The sequence below is a fragment of the Prunus persica genome, chromosome G4 (assembly GCF_000346465.2).
Source record: "Prunus persica cultivar Lovell chromosome G4, Prunus_persica_NCBIv2, whole genome shotgun sequence".
Taxonomy (NCBI): domain Eukaryota; kingdom Viridiplantae; phylum Streptophyta; class Magnoliopsida; order Rosales; family Rosaceae; genus Prunus; species Prunus persica.
The window spans coordinates 1,258,671-1,277,720 of NC_034012.1; the positions used below are offsets into that span (position 1 = coordinate 1,258,671).

At 38.6% G+C, this 19,050-nt stretch overlaps 4 protein-coding genes across 5 annotated transcripts; all 4 read left to right on the plus strand.

The window, feature by feature from the left end:
- LOC18778699 (cysteine-rich receptor-like protein kinase 10) lies at positions 1,713-4,589 on the plus strand. Its single transcript, XM_020562844.1, has 7 exons — positions 1,713-2,605; positions 2,694-2,795; positions 2,881-3,053; positions 3,180-3,390; positions 3,477-3,714; positions 3,856-4,006; positions 4,098-4,589. Exons 1-7 carry the CDS (start codon positions 1,819-1,821, stop codon positions 4,395-4,397), a joined length of 1,962 nt encoding a protein of 653 aa, XP_020418433.1. The 5' UTR covers positions 1,713-1,818; the 3' UTR covers positions 4,398-4,589.
- Positions 5,416-8,495, plus strand: LOC18779698 (putative receptor-like protein kinase At4g00960). Of its 2 annotated transcripts, XM_020562843.1 has the most exons (8): positions 5,820-5,903; positions 5,978-6,334; positions 6,544-6,660; positions 6,756-6,946; positions 7,039-7,249; positions 7,380-7,617; positions 7,753-7,903; positions 7,993-8,495. In XM_020562843.1, the coding sequence occupies exons 2-8, from the start codon at positions 6,034-6,036 to the stop codon at positions 8,287-8,289; spliced, it is 1,506 nt and encodes a 501-aa protein (XP_020418432.1). In that variant the 5' UTR covers positions 5,820-5,903; positions 5,978-6,033; the 3' UTR covers positions 8,290-8,495. The 2 variants fall into 2 exon arrangements, with proteins under 2 accessions (XP_007211374.2, XP_020418432.1); XM_007211312.2 differs by having other exon boundaries at positions 5,416-6,334.
- LOC18778178 (cysteine-rich receptor-like protein kinase 10) lies at positions 9,624-13,152 on the plus strand. Its single transcript, XM_007213841.2, has 7 exons — positions 9,624-10,714; positions 10,905-11,039; positions 11,147-11,268; positions 11,417-11,627; positions 11,751-11,988; positions 12,296-12,446; positions 12,531-13,152. The coding sequence occupies exons 1-7, from the start codon at positions 9,895-9,897 to the stop codon at positions 12,858-12,860; spliced, it is 2,007 nt and encodes a 668-aa protein (XP_007213903.2). The 5' UTR covers positions 9,624-9,894; the 3' UTR covers positions 12,861-13,152.
- On the plus strand, positions 15,067-18,511 carry LOC18780638 (cysteine-rich receptor-like protein kinase 10). Its single transcript, XM_007211307.2, has 7 exons — positions 15,067-16,119; positions 16,314-16,448; positions 16,554-16,675; positions 16,824-17,034; positions 17,152-17,389; positions 17,703-17,853; positions 17,938-18,511. Exons 1-7 carry the CDS (start codon positions 15,276-15,278, stop codon positions 18,265-18,267), a joined length of 2,031 nt encoding a protein of 676 aa, XP_007211369.2. The 5' UTR covers positions 15,067-15,275; the 3' UTR covers positions 18,268-18,511.

Consider the following 19,050-nt stretch of genomic DNA (forward strand, 5'->3'; position numbering starts at 1 on the left):
ATCTACCATTGCTGCTTTGCTTTCGCGTGGAGAGTATGTTTATTGGGCCTATGGACAGCCTGCAACTTGATCCACGTTTGCTGGCTTACGTTGGACCAACCCAAGCCCAATTTTTGGAGCAAATTTGGTTACGGAGCTGGGCTAATGATCCTGTGTAATCACGAAAGCGCTTTCAGATAACTAAAAATGATTTTAGGAGACAAAAGCAAGTTAAAATGATTTTAAATAAGAAATTCAATGTATGAAGCGATTATGAATAAAATCATTGTGTCTGAAACATGTTATAATTCAACAAAATTGGTTGATGTAGTGAGCTTGTCAGGGATGAAGTTTGTCATTAGTTTTAGACATAGTCTGAAATATCGATAATATCGAGAAAATATCGAGGATATTTCGATTTTTTTGAATCACGGATATTTCGGAACATATCCATGTACATATCGTATAAATATCGACAATATCGACGATAATATCGGAAAATATCGATGTCGATAATTTCGCTCACATTTCAGCAATATTTTGTCAAAATATCGGTGTAATATCGCTAAAATATCGAAAATATCGAAAATATCGATGTGAAGGAAAAAAAAAGTTATTAAAAAAAAAAGGGAAAAAGGGGAGAAAAAAGCACAAAGGGGATATGAACCCCTCCAATTTTACTCCTCCAACACCTTAAACACCATATCACTTATGTTTTTGTGATAATATGCTAAAATATTTATATTTATATGGGTGGTATGTTAACAATTACATGCAAAACTATTTTGGGGATTTATCATTTGATGACTACTCTTCACAATACACTTACTCTACACATAGAGATGATGAAGATAGTGAAAATTTTGAACTTCGTAGGAACTCTATGTGGTACTAAGTCATTCATGTATCTTACCATGCAATGTATAAAGTATAAAATATTATAGTAAATCATTATATATGAATGATTACGGTGTATTTAATCTTTTTTTATTAATTATTACATATTTTTTACACTCATAGTGTTTGTCCACTTGCTGTATAATCAACTTAAATTAGTTAAATCCATCATGCAATGCATTTCCTTCTAATTTTTTGTGATAAACTCATAGATAATTGACTAAATTGACATTCTCCAAAGTTTCAATAAAAATTTTCAAGTTTTTCTTACAATTTCCGTGGTTTTTATTCAATTTTTATCGATATCGATAATATCCCGATATTTCCATCGAAATTTCCATATTTTTGGATGACCGATATTTCCGATATCATCGATATTTTAGACCTTGGTTTTAGAGAAGTTAAAAGCGCTTTTATGTAATTAAAAGTGTTTTTAAGAGTGAACAGATTCCAGGAAACTACAGAAGCACTCCAAAACATGTCTCTGTCTAATTGTAATGGATTTATGTTATAGTTATTTTATAGATTTATGATGTCCTTGTCATTATCTATTAGTCTCGGTCAATAAATCTTTTAAACTGAACAGATTCCAGGAAACTACAGCCAATTGATGTGTCCTGGCTCTCTTTCGTTCATATGTGAAGGTTGTTTCCTGGGGTCAGAAGTCAAGAACCTCGTGCCGCACGAAAATAATGAAATTCATAAAATATGTTTGCCATGTGGTTCAGTGGTAATTACGTCTACATTCATTGACATGATTTTAGCTACTTAATTAACAACTCTTCCAAGAAATTACCTCTTAATTCAATTGTTAAACTTGAGAGAGATAGCACAAAACTAACGAATTGCTTCTGGTAGTTGTAGCCAAAAGGTCAAGCAGTAAGGAGAAGACTATTTAAAGTGGTACCAATCTTTTGCTATGATACTAGCACAGACTGAAATATGGTTAACTTTCTGAAAACCATTCTGCCACTTTTGCTTTGTTTTCTCATCTCCCTCCTTCGTGATCTAGCTTTTGCTGACCCTCCTTATTGGAAATGCTCGGGTAACGTTAGCAACTATGCAGATAACAGTACGTTTCAGAAAAACCTCCACAGCCTACTCATTTCATTGCCTTCAAATGCTTCTGTTTCCAAGCTGTACAATACATCCACTGGAAATGACCCTGCAGACAGAGTTTATGGTCTCTACATGTGCCTCAACTATGTTACAAATGAGACATGTCACGATTGCATCAACACCGCACAGTCAGCCATCGTGACGCTTTGTCCCAGCTCAAAAGAAGCCGTTGTGTGGGAGGAAATGTGTCAGTTGCGTTACTCTGATGCGAATTTCTTTGGCAAGTTGAATGTAGCAGACAACATTCCCTTAGCCAACAAGAAAAATATTTCAGACCCTGAAAAGTTTGAGTCTGTTGTGAATGAGACACTGAGAGGCCTGGCCAAGCAAGCGGCTTATAATCTTTCGGCTAAGATGTATGCTACTGGGGATGTGCCCTTTGAAGATAAAGTGGTGTATGCTCTTGTGCAGTGCACTACAGACTTATCTGGAGATGACTGTGATCAGTGCCTTCAGAAAGCCATAGTAGACGTTTTAAGGGAGTTCTATTTCTCCATTGGTGCAAGACTTTTGAGTCGTAGTTGCTACGTGAGGTATGAGTTTTACGCCTTCTATGATGGTGCAACTGAAGCTTCTAGTTCGAGCGATCCGAATAATAACAAAGGATACGGTGAGTACTTGTAAAGTTTGTGTCTACTTTGTGTGGCGTTCTCAAGGAAAATTAATTATATACTGCAAATGGTTGTTCCTAAATGTAGGCAGAGGAAGGAAAATATGGGTGATCACAATTGTGTCAGCATGTCTAGCCATACTACTTTTGGGTTCTTGTGTCTGTTTTACAAAGAGAAGGAACCAAAAGGGTAATATTATTGCTTCTGCAAAAGTTTAATTCGAAGCTCACCCTAATTTGTTTTCTGAAAGCAGTATTTTTCTCTCTCTGTTCAGGGAATAGTGAGAATTTAGGACCAAATGCATTGTTACCTGATCAAAGTTTTAAAGGAAGAAACCCGAAAGCTCAGGAGTACCCCTATATCAGTTTGGCATCTATACATGTAGCAACCGACAAATTCTCTGATTCAAATAAGCTTGGAGAAGGTGGTTTTGGCCCTGTTTACAAGGTAAAAACATTTTTCTAACAAATTATGTAAAACAGGTTCACATGTCTGAAAACTAAATTGTTATTTGTATCATCTGCTTGGTAATTTCTGTGATTTGAAAAAGGAAATCTGGTCTTAATTTCTCAGGGTATACTGAGTGATGGAAAGGAAGTGGCGATCAAGAGGCTTTCAAGCTGTTCTGAGCAAGGTGCAGAGGAGTTCACAAATGAAGTTCTGCTGATCTTGAAACTTCAACACAAAAATCTTGTCCGGCTATTGGGTTTTTGTGTTGACGGAGAGGAGAAACTACTTGTTTATGAATACATGCCAAACAGCAGCCTAGATGTCTTTCTCTTTGGTATGTTTTCTTTTTACTCTGGGAAATTTCTCTGTCTTTGGGATCTGAATCAATTGTTTTATGACTTTTCCTTTTATGATGGTTAGATTCAAAGAAACGTGCGCAACTTGATTGGAGCAGACGTATAAACATCATTAGTGGAATTGCAAGGGGAATTCTTTATTTGCACGAGGACTCTCGACTTAGAATCATCCACAGAGACCTCAAAGCTAGCAATGTATTGTTGGACAATGACATGAACCCAAAGATTTCAGACTTTGGCATGGCAAGGATCTTTTCAGGAAGCGAAGGACAGGCCAATACTGCTATAATAGTTGGGACTTAGTAAGTGCTTCATTTCTGAACCCTTTTCTTTTCCACTGTACAGAAACTCTCATGAGAGAATGCTTTTGATTCCAACCATCATTTAAGATGGATTTGTTTATGAGTTTCTCAACATTTATTCTGAATTTTTGTTTGGAATAGCGGATACATGGCTCCAGAATATGCGATGGAGGGAATATATTCTGTAAAGTCTGACGTTTATGGCTTTGGAGTACTCTTGCTTGAGATCATAACTGGGAGAAGGAACGCTGGCTTTCATCGAATAAAACGCATTCCTAGCCTTGTGGCATATGTAAGTTTATGCACTTTCTCAAAGTGATCATATTGCCATAGGCTAAAACTACTGCTTAATGGCGCTTATCCAATTGAGTGATGATATGCAGGCATGGCAAGTATGGAATGAAGGAAAAGGGTTGGAGCTACTTGATCCCCTACTGCTTGATTCATGTGTTCCAGATGAGTTTCTAAGATATCTCCACATTGGATTGTTGTGTGTTCAAGAAGATGCACAAGACAGGCCAACCATGTCTTCTGTCGTTGTAATGTTGAAAAGTGAAACTGTAACTCTTAACCAGCCTGAAAAACCTGCCTTATCCATGGGAAGATTTACTGATCATAATGTGGCAGCTACTGATAATAACTCCATCAATGGACTAACAGTTTCTGATGTCATGCCGCGATAACAGAGCCGATTCAGGGTCCATGGAATTTGTGAGGCCTTAATGCCAATGAGGCTTTGTATATCTGCTTGTTATTGACTTGGCATGATATGTAAGCAAGCAAAATTGTTTAATACAGAGATCACAATTGTGAATATTGAACTGATATAGATTCCAAATTATGGATTACAATGGAAGAATACATTTGCTTTTCCATCTTGAACTTCAAATTTTGTCCATAATCAAGTTGTGGGAACTGCACAGACTTTACAACTCCTCCAGTTTGAGGGACCAATAAAAAATAAATAAATAATACTTGATGAGAATATACATACATCCTTCCCGATGGAGGATGAACTTTCAGTTGGATGATTGGAGGCTAGGAAATCCAAAGCCTTCAATAATATAATTAAACATGCTTACTGACTCGATATTTAGGAAATCCAAAGCCTTCAATAAGATTACATCTATTGCCTGTCATATCTATGCATTTGTCTTTCGGTCATCGATTCACTATTCAGATTCAAAGTAAACATAATAGACAAAATTAGTAATTAAAGAACAATGTTTCTGTGTCACGCAAGTTGCTGTCAGATTATATAATAAAGGATTAAAATTAGGGGCTGCATAAACTCACATGCTGTTATTTATTTAATGTCACCTCAAGGAAATTTCGTATCAAGTAAGCTCAAATTCTACAGGTCCATGATTCACCACCAACTCCCGGCCACATTCTGTGCTAATCCAAATCCTTTACTAGTAATTTCATGACTTCTTCCCTTGAAGTAGAATGGTCAAACAAATAGTCCTAGAAATGTCACCTACAAAATAATCACACTTTATTAAAATCAAGTATTTTAAACATGACTGATATGTGACCCAAGTGCAAAAGTCTTTGATTAATCAAGAAATAAATAAAATCTTCCAAATACTACAATAATCCTGGTCTCTATCACCATATGCAGCAGCATGACTTTATTCAGCCAGTTCGCATCCTTCAGCAAGGCAGTTTCTGTGACATAATCATATGAAAACTAGTGGCCAAATTTCATTGTCAAAATTGACAAGTCAGAGAGGCCTATCTCATCAAAATAAACCATCAACAGCCATCTTTCTGTTTTCCCCCTTTCTATTGGCTTAAATTTGTGTAAATTGGTGTTCACTGTGAATCCATTTCTGGATAATGGACAAAGATAGGCTTCCTGTGATGCTTTTCACAATTATAACACTATTGATGCCGGCTAGCCTTTCTGCTGTAGACCCTCTTTCAATCTTTTGTTCAACTGATGCCAGAAACTACACTCCCAATAGCCAATTTGAAAACAATCTCAAGCAGCTCCTTGAGTCATTGTCTTTCAACACTTCCATCTCAGGCGGCTTCTACAACGACACGATCGGAGATGGCCCTAGCATGGTCTATGGACAATCACTTTGTAGATGGGATGTTAACTCCACAGTTTGTCAAAACTGTGTCAATGAAGCAAGCCAAGAAATCTTCAAGAGCTGTAAAGCAACAGATGCAATGATATGGTATGAATTCTGTCAAATTCAATATTCTTACCAGATATCCTTTTCATTGATGGTTTATACTGGAAAATATCCAGACAAGAATAATGAGGAGAAGACTGTATCAAATCCACATCATTTCAAGGATGTATTGATGTATTTAATGAGGAACCTCTCGGGAGAGGCTGCGTTTAATTCTTCAAAGCATATGTTTGCAACTGGGAAAGTTAAATATTCAGAAAAGTATACTATTTATGGTCTACAACAATGCACTAGAGACATCTCTGAAAGTAACTGCAATAATTGTTTGAATTCTGCTCTTGCTGATCTTTCGGAATGCTGCTCTTCTCACCAAGGTGGAACTGTTGTTAGTAGGAATTGTAATGTGAGGTTTGAACTGTACTCATTTTTTAACGACACGTCGAGTTCTCTGTTAAATTTCCCATATTCCAAAGGTTAGGGACTTCAAACGTTTTTCTTTCTTCTTTTGGTTAATCATCTTATGTATGCATATTGTTGAAACATTGAGTATATACCTCTAGTAAGAGCCTTACTACATTGTAGAACTTGAATCAAAAGGAGGTCACTGAGTTCTAACAATCTAAAATTTGATAATGTTCATGGTAAATTGTAACTCACGGAAGTTCTTCCTATTAAAAAGCAGGGGATAAATGGAAGACTTGGAAGGTGGTGGCTACATGTGCATCCATCATACTATTAGTGGTCATTTCATTTTATGCTTTCCATCGTCGGATGAAAAAGGGATTAGAAAACATCGAAGGTACATGGATTGAAACTGGGAAATGCTTCTGGACTTGTATAGGAATACAAACTAATTTTTACTTTTTTACTTTTTTACTTTTTTTCTTTCTGCAGATGAAGAAAAAAGTGAGCAAGTACTATTACATGATTTGACAAGCCCCACTGGAGTCACAATCACAGTAGAAGGCAAATTCGTAAGTTCTGAGGAGCTAGCCTTCATAGATCTAGCTACTATAAAAATAGCAACTAATGACTTCTCAGATTCAAATAAGCTTGGACAAGGTGGGTTTGGTACTGTTTACAAGGTAATACTATGTCCTATGGTTCTAATTCTAAATGAGTTTAGTATTGATTCACAGGCCAATACTTGTATCTGATTTGGGAAATATTTTTTCAGGGTTTGCTACCAGATGGGAAAGAAGTAGCTGTTAAAAGACTGTCAAGGAAGTCATGGCAAGGCTTGGAGGAGTTTAAGAATGAGGTCATACTCATTGCAAAACTTCAACACAGAAACCTTGTGCGGCTCTTGGCATGTGGCTTTGAGGGAGAGGAAAAGCTGCTGTTGTATGAGTTCATGCCAAATAAAAGCCTAGATGTCTTCATCTTTGGTTGGTTCAAGTTTCAACCTAGCCTACTCTTCTGCTATAAATGTTCTTTAATCCTTATATGATTTCACCATGCAGACACATTTCAACTTGATGGCCTGTACTGAATTTGATTAGTACCATTGAATTTCAGATTCGGAAAGACGAGCTGAACTCAATTGGAAAATATATTACAGCATTATTGAAGGCATTGCCAGAGGACTTCTGTATCTCCATGAGGACTCGCGGCTCAAAATCATTCACAGGGATTTGAAGCCCAGCAATGTCCTGTTGGACCATGAAATGGTTGCCAAAATATCAGACTTTGGCATGGCAAGGATCTTTTGTGAAAACCAGAACACAGCTAACACTAAAAAAGTTGTAGGAACGTAGTGAGTTTGCTTCTTAAATTGACATCTCCTTTATTTATATCTAGAGTCCTATAACTTCCTTCCAGCAAGAGCATTTCAAATTTAATTGCGAAGAGAATTTTGCTAACTAATGCTAGCTTATTCTACATGAAACAGTGGCTACATGGCTCCGGAGTATGCAATGGAGGGTCTATTTTCTGTAAAATCTGATGTTTACAGCTTTGGGGTAATCTTGCTAGAGATTATTAGTGGGAAAAGGAATAGTGGGTTCTATCTCACAGAACATGCCAAGACACTCGTTGCATATGTATGTTTCTTTGTCTACTTTGATAACAGTCTTAGTTCACTGAGTTTGATACATAATAATTTCTTATTTGTTTCTTAATTAATTGATAGGCATGGAGACTATGGAAAGATGGAAAAGAATTGGAATTTGTGGAACCTTTGTTGATGGAATCTTGGCCAACAGCAGAGGTTTTGAAATGCATGCACATTGCGCTTTTATGTGTCCAGGAAGACCCTGAAGAGAGGCCTACAATGTCAGCTGTGGTTGTATTGCTTGGAAGTGAATCAATAGATCTTCCTGAGCCAAAGCAACCGGCAATATTTTCCGTAGGTAGAATTCCAATTGGCGAGTCTAAAACTGATCCTACTTCAAACGGGCTCACTCTTTCTATTGTTTCGCCACGGTGAACGCAGACAAGATTGCGAATTCGCTTGCTCTCATGCCGCAAGATTGTAAATTGAAAACTGTAGCATAAGTGTCTTTAACATAGGAGATACGATGTGATTTGTATATATAGCTCTAAATTAGACATTTGCTTGCGTCCAAAGTTTGTATATATAGTTCTAAATTAGACATTTGCTAATAGACAAGAAAAAGCTTTGAAGCGGCTAAAGATCCCAGACTACATATATAAGACATGATATAATGATCATACCAAAGATTAATTAAAGAGCAAGGGCTTGATGATCCATCAATATCATACCCCTTTGTTTTTGTTTCTCTCACATCCGAGAATTATAGGCTCCCTTCTTATAATATATATATGGTATAACAGGGGTTTTGGGTACATTTACTCTTTTTTTAACTTTTATAATAAAATTTGTTCATACATGACTTTGAAAAACTATTTGCTTGCCTTGTACGTAATTGGAACTGTATATCATGGCAGTGGAGACAGAACATGTTATCAGCATTTGCTTATGCGCTAAGTGGGACTGATGGAGGAATTAATATCAGGAGGCTCTCTCAATCAGCAAAACAGAGACCCAGCCCAGGGAACTAGGCTCTGCTCCTAGCAATTTGACGACTCGGGAACTATCGAAATGGCCGCCCAGCTAACTTGTTTTCAAAGGACAAGTTAGGTAGAGGCGGATTCGGTGAAGTTTCCAAATGAAGAAACTTTTTAGGTTTTCATCCCACAAAATGTGCACCCACTCTCAAACTAGCTAATGTAGCTATCAATGTAAGAGTTTTTACATGCATGCTTGAAATGTATTAATTGCAGGCTTGGCAATTATGGAGCGAAACAAAGGGGTTGGAGTTGATGGATCCGTTGTTGACACTCGAAAGACTCATGCAGTCCAAATGAATTTTAGCGATACATCCATATTGGATTATTGTGTGTTGAAGAAGAGGAAAACAACAGGCCAACCATGTCATTGCTTGTTGTAATGTTAAACGGTCTTGCCCAACGGCACTTCACAAACTGTAAACAGGATTAAGGGACAAGGCCGAAAACATAAACAAAACAAGTATCCAGAGCAAATGAACCAAAGCAGGCCCAATACATACAGAACAACAAAACAAGACCCGGCTGGAGAAATATAAAATCCCTTTTGGCACTTCCGTCTCCATCGTCTTCATTTCGACGAATTTGACTCAGATGGTGACAGGTGAAGTGAGATTTAATCGTCAACACACGGAAACATTAAAAAGTCGTTTGACTTTAGAGTCGTGCCGTGACTTTTCTGAAACTTTCACATGTAATATGTTCCTACTTTTCTACTTGTAATATTCTTGAGAAGAAGAAGAATAATAATAATGAATATCAATATGATAATATCTCCCTCTCTCTCTCTCCCCAAACAAAACTGGCCTCACTCCCGTCCCCATTTTCCTCTGTTTCAAACTTTTGTTTTTTTGTCTTTTATTTCATTGTCTCTTCTTCCTCTTCTTTTTTCTATGAATTTGATGATAAGACAACCACCACTGAAATAGAAACAACGAGGGACTAGCTATCTTAATTAGCTAAGCATAGGGGGCTGGGCTGGGCTGGCTTCGTCAACGTCAAAATGCTTCCCATGAATAATCTGATGTTTGTTTCGATTCTCTCCTCCATATGTGTTGTTACTCTGCTCAGCTTTCCCAGCCCCGCTGAAGCTGCTGACCTCAGCCATTTCTGCCCAAACACCACCACCTTCACCCCAAACTCCACATTCCAGTCCAACCTCAACCGCCTTCTCTCCACCCTATCCTCCAACGCCACCCATCCCTCCGGCTTCTACAACGCCACCGCCTCCTCCTCCTCCCCAAACGACACCGTCTACGGCCTCTTCCTCTGCCGCGGCGACGTCGCCGCCGACGCTTGCAAAACCTGCGTCTCCACCGCAACCTCCGAGGCCGTCCAGCGCTGCCCCACTGAGAAACAGGTTATCATCTGGTACGACGACTGCATGCTGCGCTATTCCAACGAGTCCTTCTTTTCCACCGCCGCCGAGTCGCCTGGCATTTTCATGTGGAACACCCAGAACGCCACCGAACCAACCCGGTTCAACCAGGTCTTGGCGACGGGCATGAACGACGTGGTCACCGAGGCTGCCAACGACGCCGACAAGTTTGCGACGAGTCAGGGGAATGTTAGTGGGTTGGTTTCGATTTACAGCCTGGGGCAGTGCACGCAGGACCTGTCCTCAGCGGATTGCAACCGGTGTCTCACGGGTGCCAAAGCCCAATTTCCGAATTGTTGCAATGGAAAGCTCGGGGCACGAGTTTTGTATCCGAGTTGTACCGTTAGGTACGAAGTCTACCCCTTCTACCTCCAAAACTCCACGTCAGCGCCTCAGCCTTCACCGGGGGCTCTGCCTCCTCCTCCTCCTCCGCCGCCGCCTAAAGGTAAAGTGAAGTGACCAGCTTTTCAATTCAAATTATGTCTTTAAATTGTTGGGGGGAGTAGGTATCTATGCTAACTATGGTGGACTTTGGATTGGAACAGGGGAATATGGTTTTGGGATTTGGCTGTTCATTTTACTACTTTCTTCATATTTAGTTTTATCAGTGTAGATTTTTATTGTTTATTATGCAGGAAAAAGCAAAATCCCTACAATTGTTGCCATTGTTGTCCCAATTGCCGTCTCTGTTCTACTTTTTGTTGTGGGCTGCTGTTTCATTACTAGGAGAGCAAGAAAGAAGCGCAGTGCAGCAGCAGAGGCACCAAGCGGTAAAGAATATATATCTGAAATGAATTCTAGTTTGTCATACAAATCAAAAGCATACTTTTGTTTCCTCATCTTTATACATGAATGCTTTTCTTGTTTGTTTGTGTAGGTGTGAATGACATTAGTAGTGTAGAGTCTTTGCAATTTGATTTTAGTACCATTGTAGCGGCCACGAACAATTTCTCTGATGATAATAAGTTAGGGGAAGGTGGATTTGGTCAAGTTTACAAGGTATGTATGTATATCAACGTTTCTGCATTGGAAAATCTCAATTCTTAATATTTTGAGAAACTAAGGAGGTTTTAATCAATACTGGGAATTGTAAAAGTTGTGCAAGAATGTACATTCCATCGATTCATTGGTTGAAGGTTGTTCTCAGGGTATACTTTCAAATGGTCAACAAGTAGCTGTGAAGAGGCTTTCAAGGAACTCTGGCCAAGGTGCTGAGGAATTTAAGAACGAGATGGTATTGGTAGCCAAGCTTCAACACAGAAATCTGGTCAGGCTATATGGATTTTGCTTGGAAGGAGAAGAAAAGATACTTGTTTATGAATATGTCTCCAACAAAAGCCTTGACTATTTTCTATTTGGTTTGTGCCCTGAAACATCTGATAGTCTTTTCTACTGCAAAAACATTTCTACTGCAAAAACAATGTTACTTCAACATGTATTTGAATCTGTTTCCTTGATTGCTCAATTTTGATGATTTTCAGACCCTGAGAAACAAGGACAATTGGATTGGTCAAGACGTTACAAGATTATTGCAGGGATTGCTCGAGGAATAATGTACCTACACGAAGATTCCCGACTTAGAATTATACATCGTGATCTCAAGGCCAGCAATATATTGTTAGATGGGGAGATGCATCCAAAAATATCTGATTTTGGCATGGCCAGGATTTTTGGGGTTGATCAAACTCAAGCAAATACAAGTAGAATTGTTGGAACATAGTAAGTTCTCTAATTCATCTTTTCTTTTCTCATGAGCACTTTTGTTCTGCATTATCTGGATTGATGAATTTGAGAAATGGTCCCATCTGCACTCAACAGAAAGTCCACTTTGACCCTTGATAATATCTGTATGAACTCAGACAGGGATGATGTAATTTTTGAATCATACTTCATGCTCTATAAATAATGAAAGCCACTTAGTCTTACACGAAATTGAATGGGTTAAATTATTGACCTGAATATGATAAGTTTACTCCTTAAATTTTGCTACAATTTCTATACCGATGGATGGTTGTGCTTCTTGCAGTGGCTATATGTCTCCAGAGTATGCAATGCATGGACAATTTTCTGTCAAGTCCGATCTATATAGTTTCGGTGTTTTACTGCTAGAAATCATAAGTGGCAAGAAGAATAGTTATTTCTTTCAAACTGATGCAGCTGAAGACCTCATGAGCCATGTAAGCTTAAACTGAAAACAATGTAGTTTTGTTCTTCTGCACTAACACCACCACAACATAAATAAAACTGTTCAATTTATGCAGGCTTGGAAACTATGGAGAGATGGGACGCCTTTGGAATTGTTGGATCCGAGTATGAGAGATTCTTATTCTAGGAGTGAAGTTATAAGGTGTATCCATATCGGCTTACTTTGTGTTCAGGAAGATCCAGCGGACAGACCTACAATGCAATCCGTAGTTCTCATGCTTAATAGCTACTCTGTGACTCTGCCATTACCTGAACAGCCAGCATTTTTCCTTCGAAGTCGAACGGAGGGGAACATGCCAAAGATAACTTTGGAGTCTGATCTATCTATCAGTAAGTCAACTCCATCCGTTGATGAAGCATCTATCACTGCAGTATACCCTCGATAGCGTGAATGAACAAGATGTTATATCTGTATTATCTGTTTATATTTGTAATCACAAATGTGAAACTTGTACTCTTGGTTCCATACGACTGTTGTTAGGATTGAAAACATCAAATGGTATTTCTGTCTTGTGAGTTTCAATATCATTGATTTCGATTTGTGAGCATAGATTTATCATCCACATAACGTGATTGACAAGGTTTTAAGTATTCACATCTGTATCTTGGAAAAGATCTCTTCTTTGTGGGTCTGGGTTGAATCTTCTGCAGTTTCGCGAAGTCAATACTTAATAAATTTACAGCCGTCGTAATTAGGTAGTTGTGGTCACATCACTGTCTTGGATTGATGAGTAGAGTTATGGATACCATCTTCTTTTCTGGTTATCTTCGTATCCACATAGGAGATAATGCGCAAAACGTACAATTTGTGGAGCATACTAAATAACGATGGCCGCCATCGCAAGGAAGACATGAGGTGGTGGCAAGAAATGGAGAGGAACGTACTTCCCTATTCCTGTTTCATTCTCCCTCTCTCCGCTTGTCACCTATAAGAGGAGGGGAGAGAGAGAGGAAGACAATTGGAGGAATTGTTCAAGGAATTTTATCTCCATGAAGATTCAAGGCTTAGAGTTAAACATCGTGATTTGAAAGTTAGCAATATCCTATTAGATGACAATATAAATCCAAAAATATCAGACTTTGTAATGGCAAAAATGTTAGGAGTTGATGATCAAATTTGCGGAAACACAAGAAGAGTTGTCGGCACTTAGTATGTTTCAACTTATATACCCCGTACCAAACTACTAATCTCAATTTTATTTTGGTTTATTTGTTCTTTCTTTATAATTATGTGATATGATGCACTCTATATGCAAAATGTATTAACTTTTGATATGCAAGTAGCTATATGGCACCAGAATATGCTATGGAGGGATTGCATTCCACAAAATCTTATGTCTTTAGCTTCCGCGTACTCTTGCTTGAGATCCTAATAGGGAGAAGAAATTTTTTGGGGTTTCATGACTGTGCACCTACTCTTGTAGCATATGCAAGTGTTCAATTAGTTGGGTTGGGTTATAAAATTAATTGCACAACATATGTAAGTGTTCAAATATAGACATCGATCCTTAAGGTATTAACTCCGAGATTAATTGCAGGCTTGGCTGTTGTGGAACGAAGGGAAAGGGTTGGAGTTAATGGATCCATTGTTGAAAGAAACATGCAGTCCAAATGAGTCGATGGGTCCCTAAGACAAGAAAAGTAGGCCCAATACATACAGAACAACAAAATAAGACCCAGAAGAGGACGACAACAACAACAACAAAAAAAACCAGCAACAAAATCACGGAATTATGGCCTCTTTATATTGTTTTCTTTGTTTTCAGAATCGATCGAGATACATGAATAATTGTTCTTAATCATTTGAATTATAAGTCGTTTATTATTATATTGTTTGATAAATTAAGTCCATCAATGTGATGCGTTCTTTTGGGACCTTCCGATGAACTGGGTGGAGAAATAAATAATCCCTTTGGGCACTTCCGTCTCCATCGTCTTAAGTTTGAAAATATTTTTATTTTATATAGTTTTTTTTTGTCATTTCGTCTCCTTCCTTTTCTTCAACGAATTTGAGTAAGATGGTTTCATGGCGGCAGACAGGTGAAGTGATATATGCCCGTCAACACACGGAAACATTAAAACCAGTTTCACTTTAGAGTCCTGCCGTGACTTTTCTTTTGTGAATTTATTCATGAAACCCATTTCGATTTGGTAAAACTTTCTTCTTGTAATATTCTTGCGAATAATAATAATAATAATCAATATCAATATGATAATGATAAGGGATATTTAGTTAAATACCTATTCTTAGTATTAAAACTATAAATAAATTCTATACTATTTAATTTTTATTTTTATAAACAAACTCAAAAAATGACAATTGGCCTTATTGAATTTAATTTTAATTATTAAATTACTTTAGTGTCATATTGAGTGTTTTGGACTTTTTTTATGAGATTTTAGAGTTGGATTCGTTTTAAAAAATCAATGGCAATTTTGTAATTTAAAAGTAGTTAAAAGCTTTTCTATGATATTGCAAATGGACTTTGATGTATTTTTAAAATCAATTTCATATGAGATTTTTTTAATAATTTGACTCCTATATTAGGTAAAACAGTGAATCTCCCTCAAAAAACCGCCACTGCCCTCTCTCTCTTTCCCACTCCCGCCTGCCATTTTCCTCTGTTTCAAACTTTTGTTTTTTTTGTCTTTTATTTCATTGTCTCTTCTTCCTCTTCTTTTTCTATGAATCTGATGATAAAGACAACCACCACTGAGATAATATATCTTCCAAAGTTCAACTTGGCTTGAGAAATAGAGACAGGGAGGGACTAGCTAGCTTAATTAGCGAAGCATAGGGGATGTCCTGGGCTGGTTTCATCAAGATCAAAATGCTTCCCATGACTAATCTCATGCTCGTTTCCATTCTCTCCTCCATATTTGTTGTTACTCTGCTTAGCTTTCCCAGCCCAGCTGAAGCTGATTATCTATACCATGTCTGCCCAAACACTACCACTTTCACCCCGAACTCCACCTTCCAGTCCAACCTCAACCGCCTCCTCTCCACCCTCTCCTCCAACGCCACCCGCCCCTCCGGCTTCTACAACGCCACCGCCTCCTCCCGAACCCCAAACGACGCCGTCTACGGCCTCTTCCTCTGCCGCGGCGACGTCGCTGCCACCGACGCTTGCAAATCCTGCGTCTCCACCGCAACCTCCGACATCGTCCAGCGCTGCCCCACCGAGAAACAGGTCGTGATCTGGTACGACGACTGCATGCTACGCTACTCCAACGAGTCCTTCTTTTCCACCATGGCCGAGACACCTCGCCTGTTCATGTGGAACACCCAGAACGCCACCGAACAGACCCGCTTCAACCAGGTCCTGTCCACCGGTATGAACGAGGTGGCCACCGAGGCTGCCAACGACGCCGACAAGTTTGCGACGAGTCAGGGGAATGTTAGTGGGTTGGTTTCGATTTACAGCCTGGGGCAGTGCACGCAGGACCTGTCCTCAGCGGATTGCAACCGGTGTCTCAAGGGTGCCATAGCCCAATTTCCGAATTGTTGCAGTGGAAAGGAAGGGGCACGAGTGTTGTATCCGAGCTGTACCGTTAGGTACGAAGTCTACCCTTTCTACCAACAGAACTCCACGTCAGCACCTCAGCCTTCACCGGGGGCTCTACCTCCTCCTCTGCCGCCTAAAGGTAAAGTGAAGTGACCAGCTTTTCAATTCAAATTATGTCTTAAAATTGTTGGGGGGAATAGGTATCTATGCTAACTATGGTGGACTTTGGATTGGAACAGGGGAATATGGTTTTGGGATTTGGCTGTTCATTTTACTAATTTCTTCATATTTAGTTTGATGTATCAGTGTAGATTCTTATTGTTTATTATGCAGGAAAAAGCAAAATCCCTACAATTGTTGCCATTGTTGTCCCAATTGCCGTCTCTATGCTACTTTTTGTTGTGGGCTGCTGTTTCATTACTAGGAGAGCAAGAAAGAAGCGCAGTGCAGCAGCAGAGGCACCAAGCGGTAAAGAATATAGCTGAAATGAATTCTAGTTTGTCATACAAATCAAAAGCATACTTTTGTTTCCTCATCTTTATACATGAATGCTTTTCTTGTTTGTTTGTGTAGGTGAGAATGACATTAGTACTATAGAGTCTTTGCAATTTGATTTTAGTACCATTGTAGCGGCCACGAACAATTTCTCTGATGATAATAAGTTAGGGGAAGGTGGATTTGGTCAAGTTTACAAGGTATGTATGTATATCAACGTTTCTGCATCGGAAAATCTAAAGTCTTAATATTTTGAGAAACTAAGGAGGTTTTAATCAGTACTGGGAATTGTAAAAGTTGTGCAACAATGTACATTCCATCGATTCATTGATTGAAGGCTGTTCTCAGGGTATACTTTCAAATGGTCAAGAAGTAGCTGTGAAGAGGCTTTCAAAGAACTCTGGCCAAGGTGCAGAGGAATTTAAGAACGAGATGGTATTGGTAGCCAAGCTTCAACACAGAAATCTGGTCAGGTTATATGGATTTTGCTTGGAAGGAGAAGAAAAGATACTTGTTTATGAATATGTCTCCAACAAAAGCCTTGACTATTTTCTATTTGGTTTGTGCCCTGAAACATCTGATAGTCTTTTCTACTGCAAAAACAATGTTACTTCAACATGTATTTGAATCTGTTTACTCGATGATATCTTGATCGCTCAATTTTGATGATTTTCAGACCCTGAGAAACAAGGACAATTGGATTGGGCAAGACGTTACAAGATTATTGCAGGGATTGCTCGAGGAATAATGTATCTACACGAAGATTCCCGACTTAGAATTATACATCGTGATCTCAAGGCCGGCAATATATTGTTAGATAGGGAGATGCATCCAAAAATATCTGATTTTGGCATGGCCAGGATTTTTGGGGTTGATCAAACTCAAGCAAACACAAGTAGAATTGTTGGAACATAGTAAGTTCTCTCATTCATCTTTTCTTTTCTCATGACCACTTTTGTTCTGCATTATCTGGATTGATGAATTTGAGAAATGGTCCCATCTGCACTCAACAGAAGGTCCACTTTGACCCTTGATAATATCTGTATGAACTCAGACAGGGATGATGTAATTTTTGAATCATACTTCATGCTCTATAAATAATGAAAGCCACTTAGTCTTACACGAAATTGAATGGATTAAATTATTGACACGAATATGATAAGTTTATGTTTACTCCTTAAATTTTGCTACGATTTCTATACTGATGGATGGTTGTGCTTCTTGCAGTGGCTATATGTCTCCAGAGTATGCAATGCATGGACAATTTTCTGTCAAGTCCGATCTATATAGTTTCGGTGTTTTACTGCTAGAAATCATAAGTGGCAAGAAGAATAGTTGTTTCTTTCAAACTGATGCAGCTGAAGACCTTGTGAGCCATGTAAGTTTAAACTGAAAACAACGCAGTTTTGTTCTTCTGCACCAACACCACCACAACATAAATAAAACTGTTCAATTTATGCAGGCTTGGAAACTATGGAGAGATGGGACGCCTTTGGAATTGTTGGATCCGAGTATGAGAGATTCTTATTCCAGGAGTGAAGTTATAAGGTGTATCCATATCGGCTTACTTTGTGTTCAGGAAGATCCAGCGGACAGACCTACAATGCAATCCGTAGTTCTCATGCTTAATAGCTACTCTGTGACTCTGCCATTACCTGAACAGCCAGCATTTTTCCTTCGAAGTCGAACGGAGGGGAACATGCCAAAGATAACTTTGGAGTCTGATCTATCTATCAGTAAGTCAACTCCATCCGTTGATGAAGGATCTATCACTGCAGTGTACCCTCGATAGCGTGAATGAACAAGATGTTATATCTTGTATTATCTGTTTATATATGTAATCACAAATGTGGAACTTGTACTCTTGGTTTCATACGACTGTTGTTAGGATTGGAAACATCAAATGGTATTTATTTCTTGTGGGTTTCAATATCTTTGATTTTGATTTTTTAGCATAGATTTATCATCCACATAACGTGATTGACTAGGTTTTAACTCTTCACATCTGTATCTTGGAAAGATCTCTCCTTTGTGGGTGTGGGTTGAATCTTCTGCAGTTTCGCGACGTCAATACCTAATAAATTTACAACCGGCCTAATTAGGTAGTTGTGCTTGTGGTCGCATCACTCTCTTGTATTGATGAGTAGAGTTATGATGGATAGGATACCATCTTCTTTTCTGTTCATCTTCGTCTCCACATAGGAGATAATGCGAAAAATGAAATACGTACAATTTGTTGAACATGCTAAATGATTATGGCCATCATCGCGAGAGGTGGTGGCAAGAAATGGAGAAAAACTTCCCTATCCCTATCCCAGTTTCATTGCGTTCCCCTCACCCTCCCCCTCCTAATGTCACCTATAAGAGAGAGAGAGAGAGAGAGAGAGAGAGAGAGAGAGGCAATGAAACGGGGGATAGGGAAGTACTAGCAAAGGTGCCCGCGCAATGCTGCGGGTTTTAAAACTGTCTGAAATGTGTATAAAGTTATGAAAATATGTAGCAAGTTTAAGTTGGAAAATAAAAACTAATGACATGTTTTATATGTTGCTTGTTATCTTAAAATATTGATCATATT

What these genes read in the sequence shown, in the direction of transcription:
- LOC18778699 (XM_020562844.1), top strand. Translation starts at nt 1,819, where the DNA reads ATGGTTAACTTTCTGAAAACCATTCTGCCACTTTTGCTTTGTTTTCTC. An exon ending in CCTAGATGTCTTTCTCTTTG is followed by an intron (nt 3,391 to 3,476) that starts GTATGTTTTCTT and finishes TATGATGGTTAG; the next exon opens with ATTCAAAGAAACGTGCGCAA. An exon ending in GCTATAATAGTTGGGACTTA is followed by an intron (nt 3,715 to 3,855) that starts GTAAGTGCTTCA and finishes TGTTTGGAATAG; the next exon opens with CGGATACATGGCTCCAGAAT.
- LOC18779698 (XM_007211312.2), top strand. Translation starts at nt 5,557, where the DNA reads ATGGACAAAGATAGGCTTCCTGTGATGCTTTTCACAATTATAACACTA. An exon ending in AAAAAAGTTGTAGGAACGTA is followed by an intron (nt 7,618 to 7,752) that starts GTGAGTTTGCTT and finishes TACATGAAACAG; the next exon opens with TGGCTACATGGCTCCGGAGT. An exon ending in CCAAGACACTCGTTGCATAT is followed by an intron (nt 7,904 to 7,992) that starts GTATGTTTCTTT and finishes ATTAATTGATAG; the next exon opens with GCATGGAGACTATGGAAAGA.
- LOC18778178 (XM_007213841.2), top strand. Translation starts at nt 9,895, where the DNA reads ATGCTTCCCATGAATAATCTGATGTTTGTTTCGATTCTCTCCTCCATA. An exon ending in TCCTCCGCCGCCGCCTAAAG is followed by an intron (nt 10,715 to 10,904) that starts GTAAAGTGAAGT and finishes TTTATTATGCAG; the next exon opens with GAAAAAGCAAAATCCCTACA. An exon ending in AGTAGAATTGTTGGAACATA is followed by an intron (nt 11,989 to 12,295) that starts GTAAGTTCTCTA and finishes TGCTTCTTGCAG; the next exon opens with TGGCTATATGTCTCCAGAGT.
- LOC18780638 (XM_007211307.2), top strand. Translation starts at nt 15,276, where the DNA reads ATGTCCTGGGCTGGTTTCATCAAGATCAAAATGCTTCCCATGACTAAT. An exon ending in AGCAGCAGAGGCACCAAGCG is followed by an intron (nt 16,449 to 16,553) that starts GTAAAGAATATA and finishes TTGTTTGTGTAG; the next exon opens with GTGAGAATGACATTAGTACT. An exon ending in CCTTGACTATTTTCTATTTG is followed by an intron (nt 17,035 to 17,151) that starts GTTTGTGCCCTG and finishes GATGATTTTCAG; the next exon opens with ACCCTGAGAAACAAGGACAA.